The sequence below is a fragment of the Leptodactylus fuscus genome, chromosome 3, assembly GCF_031893055.1.
Source record: "Leptodactylus fuscus isolate aLepFus1 chromosome 3, aLepFus1.hap2, whole genome shotgun sequence".
In the NCBI taxonomy this organism is placed as follows: domain Eukaryota; kingdom Metazoa; phylum Chordata; class Amphibia; order Anura; family Leptodactylidae; genus Leptodactylus; species Leptodactylus fuscus.
Window position 1 is genome coordinate 202331206 of NC_134267.1, and position 23071 is coordinate 202354276.

At 47.8% G+C, this 23071-nt stretch overlaps 1 protein-coding gene across 1 annotated transcript in view; it reads left to right on the plus strand.

The window, feature by feature from the left end:
* Window positions 1–21639, plus strand: part of DZIP1L (DAZ interacting zinc finger protein 1 like) — a 33059-nt gene extending 11420 nt beyond the window's left edge. The window contains exons 12-16 of the mRNA XM_075269596.1: window positions 10059–10257; window positions 11066–11222; window positions 11498–11715; window positions 13288–13418; window positions 21478–21639. Of these exons, the coding sequence (XP_075125697.1) occupies window positions 10059–10257; window positions 11066–11222; window positions 11498–11715; window positions 13288–13418; window positions 21478–21639 (867 nt within the window). The remainder of the gene's footprint in view (window positions 1–10058; window positions 10258–11065; window positions 11223–11497; window positions 11716–13287; window positions 13419–21477) is intronic.
* The last annotated feature ends 1432 nt before the right edge of the window (window positions 21640–23071 follow it).

Consider the following 23071-nt stretch of genomic DNA (forward strand, 5'->3'; position numbering starts at 1 on the left):
ACACACTGACAGTGTATTCCCGTATACCCCATATATACACCCCAAATCCCCGTTCCAACGGTGTGCCCCCCCACCTTCACCTCAGAAATACCCTGCAAGTCCCCTAGCAATAGAATTGGGGCTATATACACCCACTATTTTTGCTACTGGTATACAGTGCCATTGTCTGACTGGGAATTCAAAGAATATATGGGGGTTACGTGCACCCACAATTTTTGCTACTGCTATACAGTGCCATTGTCTCACTGGGAATTCAGAGAATATATTGGGGTTATGTGCACCCACAATTTTTACTACTGGTATACAGTGCCATTGTCTGACTGGGAATTCAAAGAATATATGGGGGTTACGTGCACCCACAATTTTTGCTACTGCTATACAGTGCCATTGTCTCACTGGGAATTCAAAGAATATATGGGGGTTACGTGCACCCACAATTTTTGCTACTGCTATACATTGCCATTGTCTCACTGGGAATTCAAAGAATATATTGGGGTTATGTGCACCCACAATTTTTACTACTGGTATACAGTGCCATTGTCTGACTGGGAATTCAAAGAATATATGGGGGTTACGTGCACCCACAATTTTTGCTACTGCTATACAGTGCCATTGTCTGACTGGGAATTCAAAGAATATATTGGGGTTACAAATACCCTCATTTCTTGCTACTGCCATATAGTGCCAGTTTCTGACTGGTAATTCAAAGAATATATTGGGGTTATAAATACCCTCATTTCTTGCTACTGGTATATAGTGCTATTGTCTGACTGGGAATTCAAAGAATATATTGGGGTTATAAATACCCTCATTTCTTGCTACTGGTATATAGTGCCATTGTCTGACTGGGAATTCAAAGAATATATTGGGGTTACAAATACCCTCATTTCTTGCTACTGCCATATAGTGCCAGTTTCTGACTGGTAATTCAAAGAATATATTGGGGTTACGTGCACCCACAATTTTTGCTACTGGTATATAGTGCCATTGTCTGACTGGGAATTCAAAGAATATATTGGGGTTACAAATACCCTCATTTCTTGCTACTGGTATATAGTGCCATTGTCTGACTGGGAATTCAAAGAATATATTGGGGTTACAAATACCCTCATTTCTTGCTACTGGTATATAGTGCCATTGTCTGACTGGGAATTCAAAGAATATATTGGGGTTATAAATACCCTCATTTCTTGCTACTGGTATATAGTGCCATTGTCTGACTGGGAATTCAAAGAATATATTGGGGTTATAAATACCCTCATTTCTTGCTACTGGTATATAGTGCCATTGTCTGACTGGGAATTCAAAGAATATATTGGGGTTATAAATACCCTCATTTCTTGCTACTGGTATATAGTGCCATTGTCTGACTGGGAATTCAAAGAATATATTGGGGTTACAAATACCCTCATTTCTTGCTACTGGTATATAGTGCCATTGTCTGACTGGGAATTCAAAGAATATATTGGGGTTACAAACACCCTCATTTCTTGCTACTGGTATATAGTGCCATTGTCTGACTGGGAATTCAAAGAATATATTGGGGTTACGTGCACCCACAATTTTTGCTACTGGTATATAGTGCCAATTTCTAACTGGGAATTCAAAATGCGCAAGGCTCCCGGAAAGGGACGTGTACGAGGCCGTGGGCGAGGTCGGGGGAATGGTTCTGGGGAGCAAGGTAGCAGTGAAGCCACAGGGCGTCCCGTGCCTACTCCTGTGGGGCAGCAAGCATTGCGCCACTCCACAGTGCCAGGGTTGCTTGCCACATTAACTAAACTGCAGGGTACAAACCTTAGTAGGCCCGAGAACCAGGAACAGGTCTTGCAATGGCTGTCAGAGAACGCTTACAGCACATTGTCCAGCAGCCAGTCAGACTCTGCCTCCTCTCCTCCTATTACCCAACAGTCTTGTCCTCCTTCCTCCCAAAATTCCCAAGCTTCACAGAACAATAACCCCAACTGTCCCTGCTCCCCAGAGCTGTTCTCCGCTCCTTTCATTGTCCCTCAACCTGCCTCTCCACGTCACGATTCCACGAACCTAACAGAGGAGCATCTGTGTCCAGATGCTCAAACACTAGAGTCTCCTCCATCTCCGTTCGATTTGGTGGTGGATGACCAGCAACCCACCCTCATCGACGATGATGTGACGCAGTTGCCGTCAGGGCATCCAGTTGACCGGCGCATTGTGCGGGAGGAGGAGATGAGACAGGAGTTGGAAGAGGAAGTGGTGGATGATGAGGACACTGACCCGACCTGGACAGGGGGGATGTCAAGCGGGGAAAGTAGTGTGGATGTTGAGGCAGGTGCAGCACCAAAAAGGGTAGCTAGAGGCAGAGGCAGAGGTCAGCAGCTTAGGCGAAGCCAGGCCACACCCGGAATCTCCCAAGATGTTCCAGTTCGTACCCAGCCCCGAAAAACTCCCACCTCGAGGGCACGTTTCTCGAAGGTGTGGAGTTTTTTCAAGGAATGCGCCGAGGACAGATATAGTGTTGTCTGCACAATTTGCCTCTCGAAATTGATTAGGGGCTCTGAGAAGAGCAACCTGTCCACCACTTCAATGCGCCGTCATTTGGAATCCAAGCACTGGAATCAGTGGCAGGCAGCAACGGCAGGACAAAGGCCGCCTGCCGTTCACGCCACTGCCACTGCCTCTGCCTCTGCCACTGCCACTGCTGACTGTGCTGGCGATGCACTCCAGAGGACGAGCCAGGACACCACTTCATCTGCCTCCGCCACTTTGTTGACTTCTCCCTCATCCTCCCCTGTTCCTGTCTTATCTCCTTCTCCTGCACCATCAAAGGCACCATCAGGCGCTTCTTTACAACAACCCACCATCTCTCAGACATTGGAGCGGCGGCAGAAATACACTGCTAACCACCCACACGCGCAAGCCTTGAACGCCAACATCGCTAAACTGCTGGCCCAGGAGATGTTGGCGTTCCGGCTTGTTGAAACTCCCCCCTTCCTGGACCTGATGGCAACTGCGGCACCTCGCTATGCCGTCCCTAGCCGTCACTACTTCTCCCGGTGTGCCGTCCCCGCCTTGCACCAGCACGTGTCACTCAACATCAGGCGGGCCCTTAGTTCCGCGCTTTGCACAAAGGTCCACTTGACCACCGACGCGTGGACAAGTGCATGCGGACAGGGACGCTACATTTCACTGACGGCACACTGGGTGAATGTAGTTGAGGCTGGGACTGCTTCCCAAACTGGTGTACCTCGTCTCCCCGCCTAACATTCCTGGCAGGGACACGAGAAGAACACCCGCCTCCTCCTCCTCCTCTACTGCCTCCTCCTCCGCCACCGCCTCCTCCTCCGCCACCGCCTCCTCCTCCGCTGTTAGATTGACCCCAGCTACGAGTTGGAAACGTTGCAGCACTGGCGTTGGTAGACGTCAGCAGGCTGTGCTGAAGCTGATCAGCTTGGGGGACAGACAGCACACTGCCTCCGAGGTGAGGGATGCCCTCCTCGATGAGACGGCAATATGGTTTGAGCCGCTGCACCTGGGCCCAGGCATGGTCGTTTGTGATAACGGCCGGAACCTGGTAGCAGCTCTGGAGCTTGCCGGACTCCAACATGTTCCATGCCTGGCCCACGTCTTCAGCCTAGTGGTGCAACGTTTCCTAAAGAGCTACCCCAATGTTCCAGAGCTACTGGTGAAAGTGCGGCGCATGTGCGCCCACTTTCGCAAGTCGACAGTAGCCGCTGCTAGCTTAAAATCTCTCCAGCAACGCCTGCATGTGCCACAACACCGGCTTTTGTGCGACGTCCCCACACACTGGAACTCAACGTTTCAGATGTTGAATAGAGTGGTTGAGCAGCAGAGACCTTTGATGGAATACCAGCTACAAAACCCTAGGGTGCCACAAAGTCAGCTGCCTCAGTTTCACATCCATGAGTGGCCATGGATGAGAGACCTTTGTGACATCCTACGGGTCTTTGAGGAGTCCACAAGGAGGGTGAGCTCTGAGGATGCGATGGTGAGCCTTACAATCCCGCTCTTGTGTGTTCTGAGAGAATCCCTGATTGACAGGAGGAGGAGCAGCACGGATGGGTAGACATGGAGGATGAGGAGGAAATGGAGATTGAACTTTCCGGTGCGGCCAGAGGAGTCATTCCAACTAACACTGTGGCAGACATGGCTGAGTTCATGTTGGGGTGCTTTACAACCGACAAGCGTATAGTCAAAATCATGGAGGACAACCAGTACTGGATCTTTGCTATCCTTGACCCCCGGTATAAAAACAACATCTCGTCTTTTATTCCGGTAGAGGGGAGGGCCAATCGCATCAATGCTTGCCACAGGCAATTGGTGCAGAATATGATGGAGATGTTTCCAGCATGTGACGTTGGCGGCAGGGAGGGCAGTTCCTCCAGTAGGCAACCAAGTTCTCACCGGTCCACACAAACGAGGGGCACACTGTCTAAGGTCTGGGACACCTTGATGGCACCCCCTCGCCAAAGTGCCGCCACGGAGGGTCCTAGTGTCACCAGGCGTGAGAAGTATAGGCGCATGTTGCGGGAATACCTTTCCGACCACAGCCCTGTCCTCTCCGACCCCTCTGCGCCCTACACGTATTGGGTGTCAAAGTTGGACCTGTGGCTTGAACTTGCCCTATATGCCTTGGAGGTGCTGTCCTGTCCTGCCGCCAGCGTCCTATCTGAGAGGGTGTTCAGTGCAGCCAGTGGCATCATCACTGACAAGCGCACCCGTCTGTCAGCTGAGAGTGCCGACCGGCTCACTTTGATAAAAATGAACCACCACTGGATAGAGCCTTCATTTTCGTGCCCACCTGTGTAAAGCACCCCAACATGAAACTCCATGTCTGTACTCAACCTCTCCAATTCCTCCGCATCCTCATACTCATCCACCATAAGCGTTGCACAATTCTGCTAATACTAGGCTCCCTCCACCCTGATTTCCCCCAACTCTGCTGGTTAGAGGCTCCCTCCACCCTGATTTCCACCAACTCTGCTGGTTAGAGGCTCCCTCCACCCTGCTTTCCCACAACTCTGCTGGTTAGAGGCTCCCTCCACCCTGATTTCCACCAACTCTGCTGGTTAGAGGCTCCCTCCACCATGAATTGGTCCAAACTGGGCTGTTTAGAGGCTCCCTCCACCATGAATTGGTCCAAACTGGGGTTTTTAGAGGCTCCCTCGACCATGAATTGGTCCAAACTGGGCTGGTTAGAGGCTCCCTCCACCATGAATTGGTCCAAACTGGGCTGTTTAGAGGCTCCCTCCACCATGAATTGGTCCAAACTGGGGGTTTTAGAGGCTCCCTCCACCATGAATTGGTCCAAACTGGGCTGTTTAGAGGCTCCCTCCACCATGAATTTGCCCAAACTGGGCTGTTTAGAGGCTCCCTCCGCCATGAATTGGTCCAAACTGGGGGTTTTAGAGGCTCCCTCCACCATGAATTGGTCCAAACTGGGCTGTTTATAGGCTCCCTCCACCATGAATTGGTCCAAACTGGGGTTTTTAGAGGCTCCCTCCACCATGAATTGGTCCAAACTGGGCTGGTTAGAGGCTCCCTCCACCATGAATTTGCCCAAACTGGGCTGTTTAGAGGCTCCCTCCACCATGAATTTGCCCAAACTGGGCTGTTTAGAGGCTCCCTCCACCATGAATTGGTCCAAACTGGGGTTTTTAGAGGCTCCCTCCACCATGAATTGGTCCAAACTGGGCTGTTTAGAGGCTCCCTCCACCATGAATTGGTCCAAACTGGGGTTTTTAGAGGCTCCCTCCACCATGAATTGGTCCAAACTGGGGTTTTTAGAGGCTCCCTCCACCATGAATTTGCCCAAACTGGGCTGTTTAGAGGCTCCCTCCACCATGAATTTGCCCAAACTGAGCTGTTTAGAGGCTCCCTCCACCATGAATTGGTCCAAACTGGGGTTTTTAGAGGCTCCCTCCACCATGAATTGGTCCAAACTGGGGTTTTTTAGAGGCTCCCTCCACCATGAATTGGTCCAAACTGGGGTTTTTAGGGGCTCCCTCCACCATGAATTGGTCCAAACTGGGCTGTTTATAGGCTCCCTCCACCATGAATTGGTCCAAACTGGGGTTTTTAGAGGCTCCCTCCACCATGAATTGGTCCAAACTGGGCTGTTTATAGGCTCCCTCCACCATGAATTGGTCCAAACTGGGGTTTTTAGAGGCTCCCTCCACCATGAATTGGTCCAAACTGGGGGTTTTTAGAGGCTCCCTCCACCATGAATTTGCCCAAACTGGGCTGTTTCGAGGCTCCCTCCACCATGAATTTGCCCAAACTGGGCTGTTTAGAGGCTCCCTCCACCATGAATTGGTCCAAACTGGGGTTTTTAGAGGCTCCCTCCACCATGAATTGGTCCAAACTGGGCTGTTTATAGGCTCCCTCCACCATGAATTGGTCCAAACTGGGGTTTTTAGAGGCTCCCTCCACCATGAATTGGTTTCAAACTGGGCTGGTTAGAGGCTCCCTCCACCATGAATTTGCCCAAACTGGGCTGTTTAGAGGCTCCCTCCACCATGAATTTGCCCAAACTGGGCTGTTTAGAGGCTCCCTCCACCATGAATTGGTCCAAACTGGGGTTTTTAGAGGCTCTCTCCACCATGAATTGGTCCAAACTGGGCTGTTTAGAGGCTCCCTCCACCATGAATTGGTCCAAACTGGGGTTTTTAGAGGCTCCCTCCACCATGAATTGGTCCAAACTGGGGTTTTTAGAGGCTCCCTCCACCATGAATTTGCCCAAACTGAGCTGTTTAGAGGCTCCCTCCACCATGAATTGGTCCAAACTGGGGTTTTTAGAGGCTCCCTCCACCATGAATTGGTCCAAACTGGGGGTTTTTAGAGGCTCCCTCCACCATGAATTGGCCCAAACTGGGCTGTTTAGAGGCTCCCTCCACCATGAATTTGCCCAAACTGGGCTGTTTAGAGGCTCCCTCCACCATGAATTGGTCCAAACTGGGGGTTTTAGAGGCTCCCTCCACCATGAATTGGTCCAAACTGGGGGTTTTTAGAGGCTCCCTCCACCATGAATTTGCCCAAACTGGGCTGTTTAGAGGCTCCCTCCATCATGAATTGGTCCAAACTGGGGTTTTTAGAGGCTCCCTCCACCATGAATTGGTCCAAACTGGGGTTTTTAGAGGCTCCCTCCACCATGAATTGGTCCAAACTGGGGTTTTTAGAGGCTCCCTCCACCATGAATTTGCCCAAACTGGGCTGTTTAGAGGCTCCCTCCACCATGAATTTGCCCAAACTGGGCTGTTTAGAGGCTCCCTCCACCATGAATTGGTCCAAACTGGGGGTTTTAGAGGCTCCCTCCACCATGAATTGGTCCAAACTGGGGGTTTTTAGAGGCTCCCTCCACCATGAATTTGCCCAAACTGGGCTGTTTAGAGGCTCCCTCCATCATGTATTGGTCCAAACTGGGGTTTTTAGAGGCTCCCTCCACCATGAATTGGTCCAAACTGGGGTTTTTAGAGGCTCCCTCCACCATGAATTGGTCCAAACTGGGGTGTTTAGAGGCTCCCTCCACCATGAATTTGCCCAAACTCTGCTGGTTAGAGGCTCAATCCACCCTGATTTTCAAAACAAATGTTGGTGCCAACCTCAACTTACTACAAGGGCCAAATTCACTGCTGGTGACAAGCTCTCCTCACTGCAAGTGCCAAATACACATGTTTCAAGGTGTTTTCCTACTGTCAGAGAGGTGGTATTGAGTGTGTAAAGTGTGTAGTTGTTAGGCTGTGATGTTGGGGTAATAGAGGGTCTTTGGTGTGTTAGATGCCCCCAGACATGCTTCCCCTGCTGTCCCAGTGTCATTCCAGAGGTGTTGGCATCATTTCCTGGGGTGTCATAGTGGACTTGGTGACCCTCCAGACACGGATTTGGGTTTCCCCCTTAACGAGTATCTGTTCCCCATAGACTATAATGGGGTTCGAAACCCGTTCGAACACACGAACATTGAGCGGCTGTTCGAATCGAATTTCGAACCTCGAACATTTTAGTGTTCGCTCATCTCTAGTAGACACGCCAATGGGATCCTAGTGCTACTTCCATACACACAGAGATTGATCATTCCTGCTAGTTCCTAATATCTAGTTGTGACTGCAATATCAGTCATTCTGTACCAATAAGTGGAGATTACTAAATCTTAATATTCAGTCCTACATGGAAACCATTCACAATCAGGTTTACTTGCATTTTATTACACCTTTGTGTATCAGTTAGGCTTTTTAATACCTAGATATAATAGAATTTTGGAAACTCCAGAGGGGGCCAGGGAAGCGGAAACATACAAGAAAAAAAATTCACCTGTCCCCTCAATGTCCTAAGGATATATGCCGGTAACATGTGAGTGATGTCACCATTTCCCTTTTTGTGGCCAATCAGTTGGCTCAGCAGTCACATTTGGTGCAGGACTTGTTCTGTCACATGTACTGGTGTCTACATCAGACAATGGTGGACAACTATGTGCCGGGGACAGATGAGTATCAGTTTTTATTTTTAATTGTTATGATTCCCCTTCCCCGTGTTTCCTCCAAAGTTTTTGAAATTCGTAGACAACCCTTTAAAGGGGTTTTCATTATCAGGCAAAGGGAGGTGTAACAGAGTGGGTTGTGGACCATTGTGCCACCTTACTGGTTTGATATCTTTTAACCTTATGAGGAGCTGGACTTTGCTGCAGGGAGGCTTCCAGGGTTCTACCTTTTGTAGTGGTCCTGGTATAGGAGGCCGCTGGCCAAGAGTAAGGAGGACACTAATATGAAGCATCAGGGGTCAGGTAAGAAAATGGTCAGATACAGGCCAAGGTTTGGACCTGGCAGAATAAATTCATAGCCTTGCATAGGCAGAAGATCAAGACAGACAGGCAACACAGGTTTAAAGGTCAGAGACAAACAATGGTTAGACATAAGAAATCAGCAAAATCAGAAATGCAGTCTGAAACAAACCAAGGTCTTTATATGGAGTAACACCCTAACAGGAAATAGCACACAAAGAACCTATGTTGCTCAGGGCTCAGATGTCCCGTGAAGCTGTTTTAATACCTTCGGGGCATCAAGGATTGGCTTGGGTAGGCATTTGCTGACCCTTTTATAATTAACAAGGGTGCGTACTTGCACCCTAGAGGACAAATAGGATCCCTTCCGAGTAGAGTAAGGAAAGTACTATAGCAGGGATGAGACCACAAACACTGAGAACAAGGAGAGGCACATGCTTGGGACTCCACAAAGTAACCTGATGGAGCAAACCTCTAGATGGAGTGGCACCCGCTGCAAGAATTTGGGAGGGGAGAGGTATAGCAAAAGACCAAGTATGCACCTTCTATCCCAGCGTTTTGTTGTTACACCCATTGTTTAGTATTGCAATGACTATATTACATAGACTTCACTGCATTATTACTCAACACTAAACACAGTCATTGGTGCTTAGGCCGCCTGTACAAGGCTTTAGCAGTGGTGCGGTCCAGTTTATGACTATTGGGAAACTATCAAAAAGCGGACCTATCATCCAGTATGTGGATAGAGAATAATATGCTAAGTAGATTGATGTAACCATGCCGAAGTGTTGTGTTAAATTGATTCTAGTCTTCCCAGCACATAACAAGTTACATACAGAGCTGCGTTCATAATTCTGCTGCTTTTCTGCATGATGCATACAGTGTACAGGATATACATATCTAGAAAAGATATCTAACACAATGCAGTACACCACCTTGAATGATATGCATCATAGCCTATAATATAAAATATAAGAATGTGTGTGTCAGCATAGTGTCAGAATTTGTAAGATTTTTAATGAAAGAAGAAAACAAGCTGTACGATATTGGAAGATAAATGATGGAACATACATACAAAGTATATAATATAAGGCTATACTTTAAAGTGAGAGTCATGTTTTCAACGTAAAGCGAACACAACTTGTTTAGTAACACAATATATTGTACATCCATTACACAGTACAGTAGGTGGGACATTTCCATTACCTACAAAATGAATTCCAGATTTGCCTAATTTCACGTTTATGACATCATCAGCTCTATATTAATCTCTGCTTTTTATGATTTTAAGGGTTCGAAAGGAATTTCTTCATCCATCTACAAAGAACTGAAATCTGTGCTGATGAAGCAGTACCAGCAAAAAGTAAAGAAATGGCCGGAAATGGAGAACGAAAGGGCAAGAATCGAAAAACTTCTTAACAAACAAGTGAAGAAACAAAATAAAAATTCTGAGAAACAAATGTTAATGTCCACAACCTCACAGCCATCAAGTAAGGAACCGTGCGAGAAGTCATGCAGGTCTTTTATAGATAGACTCTATTGCAGCGGTCTCAAACTCGCGGCCCGCGGGCCAACTGCGGCCCTCGGGACAATAGTTTGCGCCCCCTGCGGATGCCCGGTGTTTAACCCCTTCCCGACTTCCGCCGTAATAGTACGCCGCATGCCGGGTGTCTACTGCTTTAAGCAGTAGACAACCGGTGCTAATGTCTCCAATCGGTCACGTTGCCATGACAGCCGGGAGCCTTGTTAAAGGCTCCCGGCCGGTCTGCAATCTCTTTCTTTTGCAGGCTGGTCTATGCAGTCTGCAAAAGAAATGATGATTTTTTGCAATGCAAATTTTTTAAAAAGTATTAAAAATTCAAATCACCCCCCTTTCCCTAGAACGCATTCAAGTGGATGGGCTGAGCTGTGATAGCAAACACAGCCAGAGGTTTTTAGGCGCCAATTTGTAATAGGGCCTCTACCTAACTTGTACCATTTAGAATAGAGGTTTATTTTATGTGGCAGAAAGACTTCTGTGCAAATGTACAGCGCTGTGCTTGGTAAGTACTGAGGAGTCTGCAGTGCTCACCCGAGTCTGTTCTGACAGCTGATCGGAAGGGGGGAGTCAAGGTCTCGAACCTGCCAATCTTTAATTGATGACCTATCCTAAGGTTAAATCATCAATTATTCAGCCTGGGAACACCCTTTAATGGCCACTGCTTTTATACCTAGCAGATAGTATCTGCCTGTACAGTACTCGGATGTATAGTATGTCGTACTGTATCTTCATTGTCATTTTGTGTTTTCTTTGTGCAGCCGCAGTTCAGAGCCCAAGGAGTCCACGGTTTGTCACCCCTTCTGGGTCCTCTGAACAACTAAGCAATGTGAGAATAGTTTCACCTTCTAAACCTGTGCCAAAAGCGACAGATGGTCATAATATAGGGAAGGCAATTCAGGTTTCCCCGCAGGCAAGGTGAGTCTGCTGTACCTCTACCTAGAAGTCAGCCATGTCTGTAAGACAACTGGCTGTAGCAGGAGCCTTCGCTCTCTGCTCCGAGATAAATATACCCTTCTCCTGTTGGATGAACCCTACACACAGGCATTCACCAGCCAAAAATGGAGAAGAACCACAGATAATAACTTTGTGTTTTCTTTGGGATTAGTTGTTTAAAAATTCTGTAAACATTTCTGCAGAAAGAGGGGCGAGAGTATCTCCATGTTGTCATTAATATCTAGGTTTCCCACCAGGACACCACCATTTACTTCAGAGGAAGACACATCAATGGTTGACCGTTCACCGTTCCCTACTCCTAAACCTAGAACTAATGTAACCTCTCAGGCCGCTTCTATGGTGCAGAGGCAAGCGGAAGACTTCAGTGATGATGACTGGTCAGATGTCTCCGATGTCACCCCTGGAAAGCCTAGCCCCAGAGTGGTTAGCTTTTCGAAAGACACAACCAACCAAGGTCAGAGACTCTGAAAAATGTACACTTGATGAGTTTCGTGAACTTCCTATGTTGCAATGTCAGGATAATGTGGATGAATCATTATAGATTTAATTACATTTTTAACATGTATGTCGTAATGTCGGGCAAGGGCTATGGAGAGCCCTGATAGCGGCTGTTAACTAGTGAGATGACATAGTCAAATGTGACTACATCTTTTAGGCTGTTGTGACTCATGGGAGCCGCCATATTGGAATGAAGCACCAACCCCCAGGGCATCATATGGGAACAGTGGTCAGTCGTCATGACTAGGGTTGAGCGATCGTGTTTGGAAAATATCGAATTCTGATCGGCGATCGAGAAAATTTCTCGATCGTGATCGGAATTCCGAACACGATCTTTTTAGGTGGGATCGAGATCAGTGATCTTTTCCCACAATGCTTTGCTTAGCCTTCACACTGAGTATACGCTGTATACTCAGTGTGAAGGCTCCGCTGCAGGTCCATAGGAATGAATGGAAGCAGCCGACACACAGCCTTAACCCCCTGCATGCCGGCTGCCTCCATTCATTCTAATGGGAGACTAAACTAAACATCTGTAATAGCTACTTACCTCCAGAGTTGGCTGGTCTGGTGCCCGGTGTGTTCCTCTTCTGCCTCTTGCTGCCGCTCCACGCTGGTCTTCTCGCTGCCCCGCCTCCTTAGTGTTTAAAGAGCTAGGAAGGCGGGGCTTGTGGCTTAGGAGAGTGTGGGCGGGTATGGGGCGGGGAGACGTGACGTCTCCCCTCCCAGTACCCGGCCACACTCTCCTAACCCGCCCACACTTTCCTAACCTGGCAGGGAGGGGGCAGCGAAGCGAGAAGAACAGTGTGGAGCGGCAGCGAGAGGAAGAAGGAGAACACACCGAGCACCGGAGCAGCCATCTCTGCAGGTAAGTGGACACCAGGGGGGACTAAGTAGCCAGAGGATTAAAAAAAAATCCTCTGGCTACTTTAGTGATTCACTATACAGCGTGGGTTCTAACAATTGTTAGATTCCATGCTGTATAGTGAATAGGATTGCTTTTAAAATCCGATCTCCGATTAATAAAAAAAATCCCATTGACTTGCATTGGGATCGGAATTGGGATCGAGATCGGGTTCGAATGAAAAATGATCGGAAATCGGATTTTAAAATCGATCCTGAAAAGTCAAGATCGGCTCAACCCTAGTCATGACCCAACATGTGACCACTGGGTATCAGTCATTGTTCCTGGACAATTATATTCTCTATTCTTTCTCTGTCTAAAAACAGCTTTAACTTGCCCTGATGAGGGTTAGATCATTTTCTTGATCAGTGCCTCTGTTTTCTCTGGATGGAACTCCTAAGATAACTGTGCACTTTACAACCAGCACAGAGCACCGAAAGGACTGAGCTGGGAAGCAGGTAGTGGAGGGGAGAGAAGATGGGAGGGCAGGTGAAATCCTGAGATTGGAAAACTGTTTTAATTCTTCTAGGAAACTACTACTGCTATAGGTGTCTGTGATTTGTCTTTCACTAGTACTCTAAGGTAATCTAGTGCACTATTATCTGATTCGTATTATTTCACTTTTAGGGTCTATGGTTCAGTCAATGGCTCGAAGCCTAGAAAGACAACTTTCAAAGCAAAGGGAGAAACCAATTGGTGGCGTAGAAACCGTGTCTACTTTAAAATCTACAAATCCATCTGAAATAAGAAAATCTCTGGTAAAACACAGAAAAAATGCTTATTTGAAGGATGTCTACAACAGTCATGTTTTGTGCTTTTTCAGTCTTTTTATTTTTTTATAACAATTATGGACAATTGAATTTGCCAATAGATACCTATGCGGTGGTAAATTTAACCTCTTACAACCCCCGTATTATATAGTCTTCACCCTGCTCTTACTCCCAGAATCGGAGATAACTCTGATCCTGGGAGTTTAACCACTTAAATGCTGCAGTCAATTTTGACTATGTGATCTAAGTGGTGACAGAAGAGATGAAGGGTCCGCCTGAGCACCCTACTCCTCTTCCTCCACAATTTCTTGCATAAATGATGATAAATCTGGCAGGGCCCATGGCCCCACCCACAGCATGCCCTTGTCACAACCCCTTCTCAGAAATTGGCAAGGATGGATGCGGAGCCTGACCGGGGAACGAGATGGCAGCTTGATCTGCAGCTCTGCCACTTGAGTGTCCTTATCCATCTCCATCCAGCCTCATAACAGAGAGAAATGGTCTGCACTGGGAAGGACAGACACCCTGAATCCTCTGGCTACCAGAAATCCCAGTCCTCCCAATCCGGAATGCACAAATTCCTTAAGAAGGGAGCCCTGAAACATCTTTGCCCCGAGGACAATATGGCGCCGGACGACAACAGCAGCGTGGGGGAGGCTACAGCCGACTCTGATCTAGACTCCTATCCTCCCGAAACTGTCTCAGCCCCGACATCTGCCCCTATATCTAGAGGCTACTTAAAGAAAACGCTGGCACATGCCCTAGCACAAGCCATGGCCTCAGTTATGACTCAACTATCAGAGCTCCAAGCCGACATGCAGGCCATTGGCAAGCGCGTAGACAGATTGGAGGCGACGCATGCTGTCTTTATGAAAACCACTAAGACCAACTCCAAACAACTGGACCTGCACACAGAACACCTCAACAAGGCCTACCTCATGCTTGAGGATGTCGAAAACAGAAGCCGCAGACGCAATGTTCGCATCCGTGGCCTTCCAGAACAGGTTCTCCCAGACGCCCTGCCGGAGGCCGTGTCGTCCATTTTTCAAGCGCTCCTCTCGTCAGCTCCCGAGCTACATACTGCAACCCTCCCGTTCACCGCTGCCCGTATTGAGCGTGTGCATAGGGCGCTTCGCCCTACGCCTGGCCCGGAGGACCCACCGAGGGACATCATTTGTGCCCTCCTCACCTCGGCTGATACAGCAGCAATCCTCAGAGTGGCGAGAGATAAATCGGAGCTGACACATGAAGGTGCTCGTCTCCGCTTCTATTAAGACCTATCTCCGACCACCCTCCAGAAGTGCAGGATCCTTAAACCCCTCTTGGAGGTACTGCGTGAAAGGAAACTGCAGTACTCCTGGCTCTTCCCTTTTGGCCTGTCGGTGCTGAGAAACGGCAAAAGGTATAACGTCTACTCCCCTGCTGATCTAGAGGGTCTCTATATGGCCTTGGATATACCCCAGCTGGACATTCCCTCGTGGTTGCCTGTACAGCACCCCCTACCACCTGAACCCACGACTTCATCAGCTGATTCCCCGTGCACACCAGCGAGAACCAAGTCTCCCAGAGGCAAACGAACCCCCCTCAAGCCGCATCTCCTTCCGACATCCCTGTCCTTGGGGTAGCCCGGCACCATCGCTTTATTTCTACTTCGCTATGGAACTGATTGTGAGGGGACACTTGGTTAGTTATGACATATGACACGGGACATGGGACATACGAACAATTGTGATTCCGCTCATAGTAAGCAAACCCTTTATCACCGCTTATGCTGAATAGGTGTATTTTACTTAACATGCATAGAAGTTCCCCCTCCCCCCCACCTACGCTCCCATCTCCCCCCCCCCCCCCGCCCGCATTTGTATCTTGATACCGCACGTGGTGACAGTTGTTACGTCACTTCCGCTGCTGCTACGGGTGGGTAGCGGAGGAAGATCCAGCACCTAAGCGTGACTACGCACATACAGGTAACTCTATGATTTCACTTACCCGAGCAGAGGTTCTCTTTACCGAGCCTATACACATACGCACCTGGTCATGGATCGCTCCTCAGCTATGTACTCTTCCGACCACCTATCCTTAGTGTTGTAACGTTCCCCTACCCATTGTCACTATTTCCCTCCCGCTGTAGTGTGATCTCACCACAATTCCCCCCCCCTCCCACGACCCTTCCCCTTACTCTCCTTAGCCCCCCCCCTTCCTTCCATGTGAGTAAATGTTCACGCCTCCACGTATATGACTAGACCCTACTATATGTTTTCCAGGTTTATTGTGTACTGTTGTAATTCTAGACGTATATTTGACAAGTGCCTACTATCTCATACTATAATCACTAGGAGTACAACTACTATTGCCCCCCCCTTTTTTCGCCCTCACACCCCTACTCTCCCCTTTCCCTCCCCGTCTCACTGCCCCCCCCCCAATCCCCCACCCCCCTCCCTACTTCCTACCCCCCTCCCTACTCTCTACCCCTGTACTCCACTATGCTGTGGCTCATACACGTGCTATTTAGGTGATGATGCGTAGATTGCTTGTATGTCCTCCTCCCTTTCTCTGTTTTCTCACTTTATCTTCTCCTACATTTACCCTCCTGACTTCCTTCTTTTGCCCCTCCACCCACGTTGCCTTCTCTCTCTTTTCCATCCCTCTCCTTTCTCTTCCTTGGATCTCCTTCTCCACATGGTACTCGATACGCTTACCGCTCTGTTATGATACTGTTGCCTTATAGCTCTTCTCATTGGAGATGCTGGTTATGGACACGTTTTTGATCAGGAACTCCTCTCCGCCTCTGACAACACCTCCATACGTTCTTGCTTCAAAACTACTTGTTGTCTGTTTTTCTGACTATATCCTTTAGTGGAAACGCAGACCTATTCCACTCCCTAACTACACCATCTCCATCCCCCTTTGCTGATACCCCCCCCCCCCTTTTTCCTACCTCACCCTTTGGAGGCGCGGACCCCAAACTCCTCTCATCACTCCTTCCCCCCCCCCCTTCCTCTGCCTCTCCCTCCCTCTTCTCTCCTCCTCTCTCCACACTCACCACCCAATCCTCTTCTATCTCCTATCCTCAGCCTTCTACCCCCTTGCTCACTACTGTCATCCCCTCCCCCTCTCTTCCCTTCTTGCTCCCCCCCCCCCTTACTCCAGACTCTACCCTCGCTCCTCCCCTGCTCCCTACTTAGTCCCCTCCCTTCTCTATTATCCCTTTTTCCGGAGACGCTCATGGCCCGCATCACTTGCTCCACTTTTAATGTGAATGGCCTTAATTCGCCTGAGAAAAGGCATCATATTCTCCTCCTACTAAATAAACTTAACACTGGTATCGCCTTTTTGCAGGAAACACACTTTAAGGATGACCGTATCCCGAACCTCCCTAGGAAACATTTCCCTCTTGCTTTTCATAACTCTCACCCTACCTCTGCCTCTAAAGGTGTCTCTATCCTGATTCATAAATCCATTCCCTTCGCCCTCCGGGACCGATTTGCGGATGCAGAGGGTCGGATTCTATTTTTAAAAGGCACTATCGCCGGTCAGCCATACACTCTTGCAAATCTATACGCCCCAAACAAGGGACAGATCTCATGGATTCTAGACACTCTTCAAACCCTGAAACTCTTTGCAGAGGGCCCTGTCATATTGGGTGCTGACCTAAATGTGGCCCTAAACCCTCCACTTGATTCCTCTTCATCCTCCCAAATCTTCTCACAGAGATCTTTCGGGAAAGCTTAAGGCCACCCTACATGATATGAACCTCCTTGACACTTGGAGAGTGCAGCATCCGACTGACAAGGACTTCACTTTCTTCTCAGCCCCTGCCAACTCCTTCCACCGCCTTGATTATCTTTTTGTCACCCGTCCTCTCCTGGATCATCTTCTTTCCTCCCACATTGGCTCCATCACTGTTTCAGACCACGCCCCAGTGACCCTTACCCTTCGACTTGACCACCTTCCTCGTCCTCAATGCACTTGGAGACTAAATGAGTCCCTGTTGGATTCTGAAGATAATCTCTCCTTCCTTACAACGCATTTGGAAGAATATTTCCGTCTAAACTCTACACCTGATGACCACCCAGCCTCTATTTGGGAAGCCCATAAGGCTTATATTAGAGGCATCTTGATTACCCTTGCTTCGAAGACTAAGAAAGTCAGACAGAAAGAAATAGATGATCTCTTGAAACGTATTGCGGACATAGAACGACGCAGGAAAAAATCGCAGGCCTTGATCCTCCAGGCCGAACTTGACTCTCTTCGGAATAAACTCCGTGACGCTCTCAACTTTAGAGCGGCCAAACACCATCTCCATTACAGGAAGCTCCTTTATGCACATGGGGATAAGGGCGGACGCCTAATTTCTAATCTTATCAAGAAAGAAAAGACCAAGTCCTATCTCTCCAGCGTCAAAGACTCGACAGGGAAAACGGTCACACACACTCCAGACATTGCGACAGCCTTTGTGGACTTCTACACATCTTTATATAACCTTCAATCTGAAGAAGGCCAACTCGCCTCAACTCAGAGTCATGCCCTAATGACCCAATTTCTCGACTCCCTCTCCCTCCCCAAGCTTTCTCACTCGGCCTCTTCTTCTCTTTTGGAGCCCATCTCCTTACAAGAGGTCAATGATACCTTAAGCAGCTTCCCGACGGGTAAGAGCCCGGGCCCAGATGGCCTTCCACTCTTTTACTACAAGAAATTCCAAAATGTCCTCTCCCCGCAACTCTCCTTACTATGTAACGCGCTTCTGACTGGCCACTCCCTACCCCCCCAATCGCAGGAGGCCCATGTTACCCTTATCCCCAAGGATGGGAAGGACTTGTCCTCATGCGGCAGCTATCGCCCCATTTCCTTGCTCAACGTGGATGTGAAGGTTTGGGCAAAAATACTTTCTAGGCGCCTTCAACCCTATATACCGGATCTGGTCAATGGGGAACAATCCGGATTTGTCTATGGCAGAGAAGGAAAGCATAACACTGCCAAACTTTTGCCCTTGATCCATTTAGCTCACTCCTCATCGACCCCCTTAGTCCTATTAGGTGTCGACGCTGAAAAAGCATTCGACAAAGTCGATTGGCTCTTCATGAGGAATGTTCTTCTCAAATTTGGTTTCCCCCCCCCCTCCTTCGTCGACGCTATTTTCTCCCTTTACCAGGCACCCACGGCCAAGTTGCGCATAAATGGCACTCTCTCCCCCAGCTTTATTATTACGAACGGGACCAGGCAGGGTTGCCCACTTTCCCCAACGCTCTTTATCTTGGTGTTGGAAACACTACTTCAGAGAGTCCGTCAAGATAATCGAGTCCGAGGCATGAAAGTTGGCGATCTCACTCTGCATTCTACGGCTTATGCGGATGACGTTCTCTTTGTTGTCACAAACCCCGAAGAGGGCCTCCCTGCCCTGGTTGAAGTACTTTCAGAGTTTGGATCGGTCTCCAGATATAAAGCCAATCTCTCAAAGTCAGAGGTCTTAAATGTCTCTCTCCCTTCATCGAGGGCTGCACGACTTAAATTGTCCACCCCCTTCTCCTGGACGAGTTCTCGTCTGAAATACTTAGGTGTCTATCTCACACCCCGCATCTCTGACCTCTACTCTTGCAACTTTCCCCCACTCCTTGATGAAATCTCTAAATCCCTTGCCTCTAACACACTGCTCCCCCTTTCCTGGTTCGGACGGAAAAGTCTCATACAGACGTACATCCTCCCGAGGATATTATACAAGATTATGATGCTCCCAATTTTCTTACCATCCTCCTTCTTCACCTCTTTACAGAGTATCTTCACCAGGTTTATCTGGAGGAACAGGACCCCGAGGATCTCCTGGAAAACTTTGACGGAAAGAAAAGGCAGTGGCGGCATCGGCCTAACGGATCTCCGCAAATACTATAAGGCGAACCAACTAGCCTGGTGGTTGGAACTTACCTCTTCCATCAGATCCCCAATGCCACTTCGCCTGCTCTCACCGCCACACTCCACTCCTCCCTTGCCTGCTCTATGGTGTCCCTCCTCTACGGCTGCTAAATCCCTTCTATCTAATCCTCTTCTAAAGGCGCCGATGCTACTCTGGTCTGAAATGGGAGCTGACCTTGCTCCAACCCCATCCCCTCTGCTCCCCCTGCAAGCCATCCCAGATCTCCTGGGCTTAGATGGCGCGCCTTACAGAGACCTGTGGACCAAATTGGGCTCAGTCACCCTGGCAGATATAATGACCGCAGATGGTCTCCTCCCATTACCTGAGATACTGGCCTTGGTTCCGAATCTTTCTCCTTCTTTCCTACATTTACAACATCTAAAGGCCTCCTTGAATCTGCTCTCGCGTAAATTCACACTGCGGACCAAGCTCACGGAATTCGAAAAATTGATGGCCTCCAAGACTCCCCTTCTCCGAAAGACTTCTCGCCTTCTACAAAGATATATCGACCCAATCCAATTTAACAAACCGAACTTCATCACTGCTTGGGAAGAGGAGTTAGGAACTGTCCTTCCAGATCATGCGGTCGACTCAGTATTGCAACATTCACATGGCCCGTCGAGATGCATACGCTTACAAGAAAGTCATTACAAGCTCCTCACACGGTGGTATCGCACCCGGTCCTGGTTGCATAAGAAAGGTTTAACTCCTACGAACGTATGCTGGAGGTGTTTACAAGCAGAAGGTACCTACTTGCACATATGGTGGGAGTGCCCTCTCATCAGACAATATTGGAACGATGTCAGGGACATGATAAGGTCTATTGGCTACCCTCAGTTCGAGATCACCCCTCCCATGATCTTCATGTCTGCCTCAACGACGGATTATCATCCTTCGAAGCATGTTCTCATATCACACCTACTGGCAGCGGCTAAGACACTTATCCCTCTTCATTGGCTCCAAACCGTCCCCCCATCCTCTCTGCACTGGATACAGAAAGTAAACCTTATTGCCAGATTTGAAGAGTTGCTTAGCTGGACTAACAGGTCCCATGATAAATTTCTCCAAGTCTGGTCGCCATGGCTTGACCGTCCGGCCTGAACGTATCACCACTTTCAACTCCCCCCCCCAAGCCAAGTGCTTGTTTCCTCGCCTGCAAGGGATACCGCGGCCTCCCTCTATTGAGGCTCTACTCTTCTCTCTGGAGCGTTTTCTCTCTCCCCTCTACCCCCCCCCCCCTTCGATTTCTATTCTTGCTTCACAGTATTTCCTTCCCCTCCCCTCCCCCCCCCCCCCAAGTCTTTTTATCCTTTCGTCTATTCTACCAAATGCTAATGGGGTCCGCGCCGACGGTTACTTTTCTCCCCTCTCCCCCCTTTTTTCTCATTCATCAATCCCCGCTTCCCTGACTCCCCCCCCCCCCCCTCTCCACAGGTGTAGTTTTCTTTTACAGATACATAGATCTAGTAATGATCTCTTACATTCTCTCATATCTTTTGCATAGTACTCTGATTTCACCCCTTATCATTATATTCCTATGCACCCATTCTTTGGAGTACTCTTCATTCGCTCGTTAAAATATGTTTATACAATATATTGTTCTTTTCTTTGTAATGTACATTGCTGAGCCATGTTAATGCGGTGAGTTATCGCCGTCTTTGATCTGTTTGTTTGTTATGTACTCGTTTGAAAAAACTTTAAGAAAACTCTTTTTTGAATTAAAAAAAAAAAAAAGAAATTGGCAAGGATGACGTAAAAACTCCAGTTGCCATTACAAAAGTCGCAAATCCAAAGTTTGTGACTTTTGTATGCCATAAAATCTGGTATAGTAGCTTGGTGAATTTGTCCAAAGTGTTTTATTTTGCAAAAGTTAAAAAATTGGGGATGAAGGAGTTTATCTTTAAATACCACCTTAAAGATAATATACTGTATATATTTCGGAATCAGCCTAAAAAAATTGCATAACATTAATCTATACTTACTTTATTACTGTATCTTGTATTGATTCTCAGTTACATCCTGTGTTATAGCCCAGAGCTGCATTCACAATTCTACAGGCTTTAAAGACGTTATTTTAGTATTTGTAATTTTACATTGGCTTCTTAGTTGACTTGCAAATAACATTGTGTTTTTTTTTAGTCATGGGATGACAGTGACCCTGATTTGTCATCTTTGGAAGAAATCACTGATAACCTGGAGAACAGTCCAAGGAAACCTCAGCCGGCTGTGCGCCAAAGTGCAGACTCCACGGGATCACATGGAACAAGTATCTGGAGCTCTGCAAGTGCAAAAGGCTGGTAAAAAGGATGACCAAGAAAGTTTTCAATCCATGAAAATATGGACTAAAGAAGGTCTGTTGGTCTACAGTGCAATATTTATATCCAGCAACAATGTATTACAGTAAAAATCCAAATTTTTGTATCAAATCAATTCACCTTACCTTAAATTCATCCAGATTGCCTTGTCACAAATAACTAGGGTTGTATGTAACTTTGTCTATAGGCAGCCCTGAAGTATAGGCACATGCTATAAGGAAATGTATTAATATATTCAATAAACATTATGGATTTATAGGTAAAGTATATCAATGTATAAGTTTATTAGTCATTCATAGGCTTGTAGAAGGAGGAAACCAAGGAATTACTGTACAAGAGGAGGCTTCAGGGGTCACTAGCCTAGATGATGTGAGAAGAGCCAGGCGTTGTTCTGCTTCATATGAAATCATACATGACCCAATGGTTTGGCCCTCCCTTTAGCAAGAAATGGATTGTTCATTTTTATATATATATATATATATATATATATATATATATATATATATATTTTTTTTTTTTTTTTTTTAAATTGACATTTTTAAAAAAAATTATTTAACCACCTCTGCCAACTTGACCTAACTCATTCTTGCACAGTTGGATTTTTTTCTCTAGCTCCCCACCATTTAATCACAATTTCAGATTCAGGGATGTCGAAACAAGTTATTTTATGCAGTGAATACTTTTTCCTTCTTTTAAACATATATAGAAAGTGATATAATAATTACATTCTGTTTTGCTATAAATTATAATTGAATGGTTTACACTATGTACCCTAACCAGTTACTTCCATATACTCTAGTACAGGGGTGCTCACACTTTTCAGCGTGTGAGCTACTTTATAAACTGACCAAGGCAAAAGATCTACTACCCACTTCTTGTGGGCGGGGCCGGGGCAGGCCTGTGGGTGGGGGCGGGGCAGGCCTGTGGGTGGGGCCGGGTATGTGGGCAGGGTCGGGCATGTGGGCAGGGTCAGGCGGAGCGTGAGAGCAGGAGACAGCGGCGTTCTGTGGCCGCCCAGGGATCCCCGGTGTCTGCTTGTTCACAGCGCAGGCAGCCCCGCCTGCCAGTTTCCGGAGATGACTCTCAGCCTGCGCTGTGAACAAGCAGCACCCCAGCTCCCTCTATCCCTAAGAGCGGGGAGCGCGTCATCCCTCGAAGCTGCTGCTGCCCGGCCTGCAAGTGCCCGGAGTGCTTGTTCACAGCGCAGGCTGAGAGTTGACTCTCAGCCTGCACTGTGAACTAGCAGACACTGGGGATCCCTGGCTGCATTCCGCGATCGACACATACGTCCTTTGCGATCGACCGTTAGATCGCGATCGATGTATTGGGCACCCCTGCTTTAGTAGTAATAAGGGTTAATTCTCAATATATAACAACCTGACTTAGTGTCTGCTGTTGACGGAGCTTTTCACAGTCTG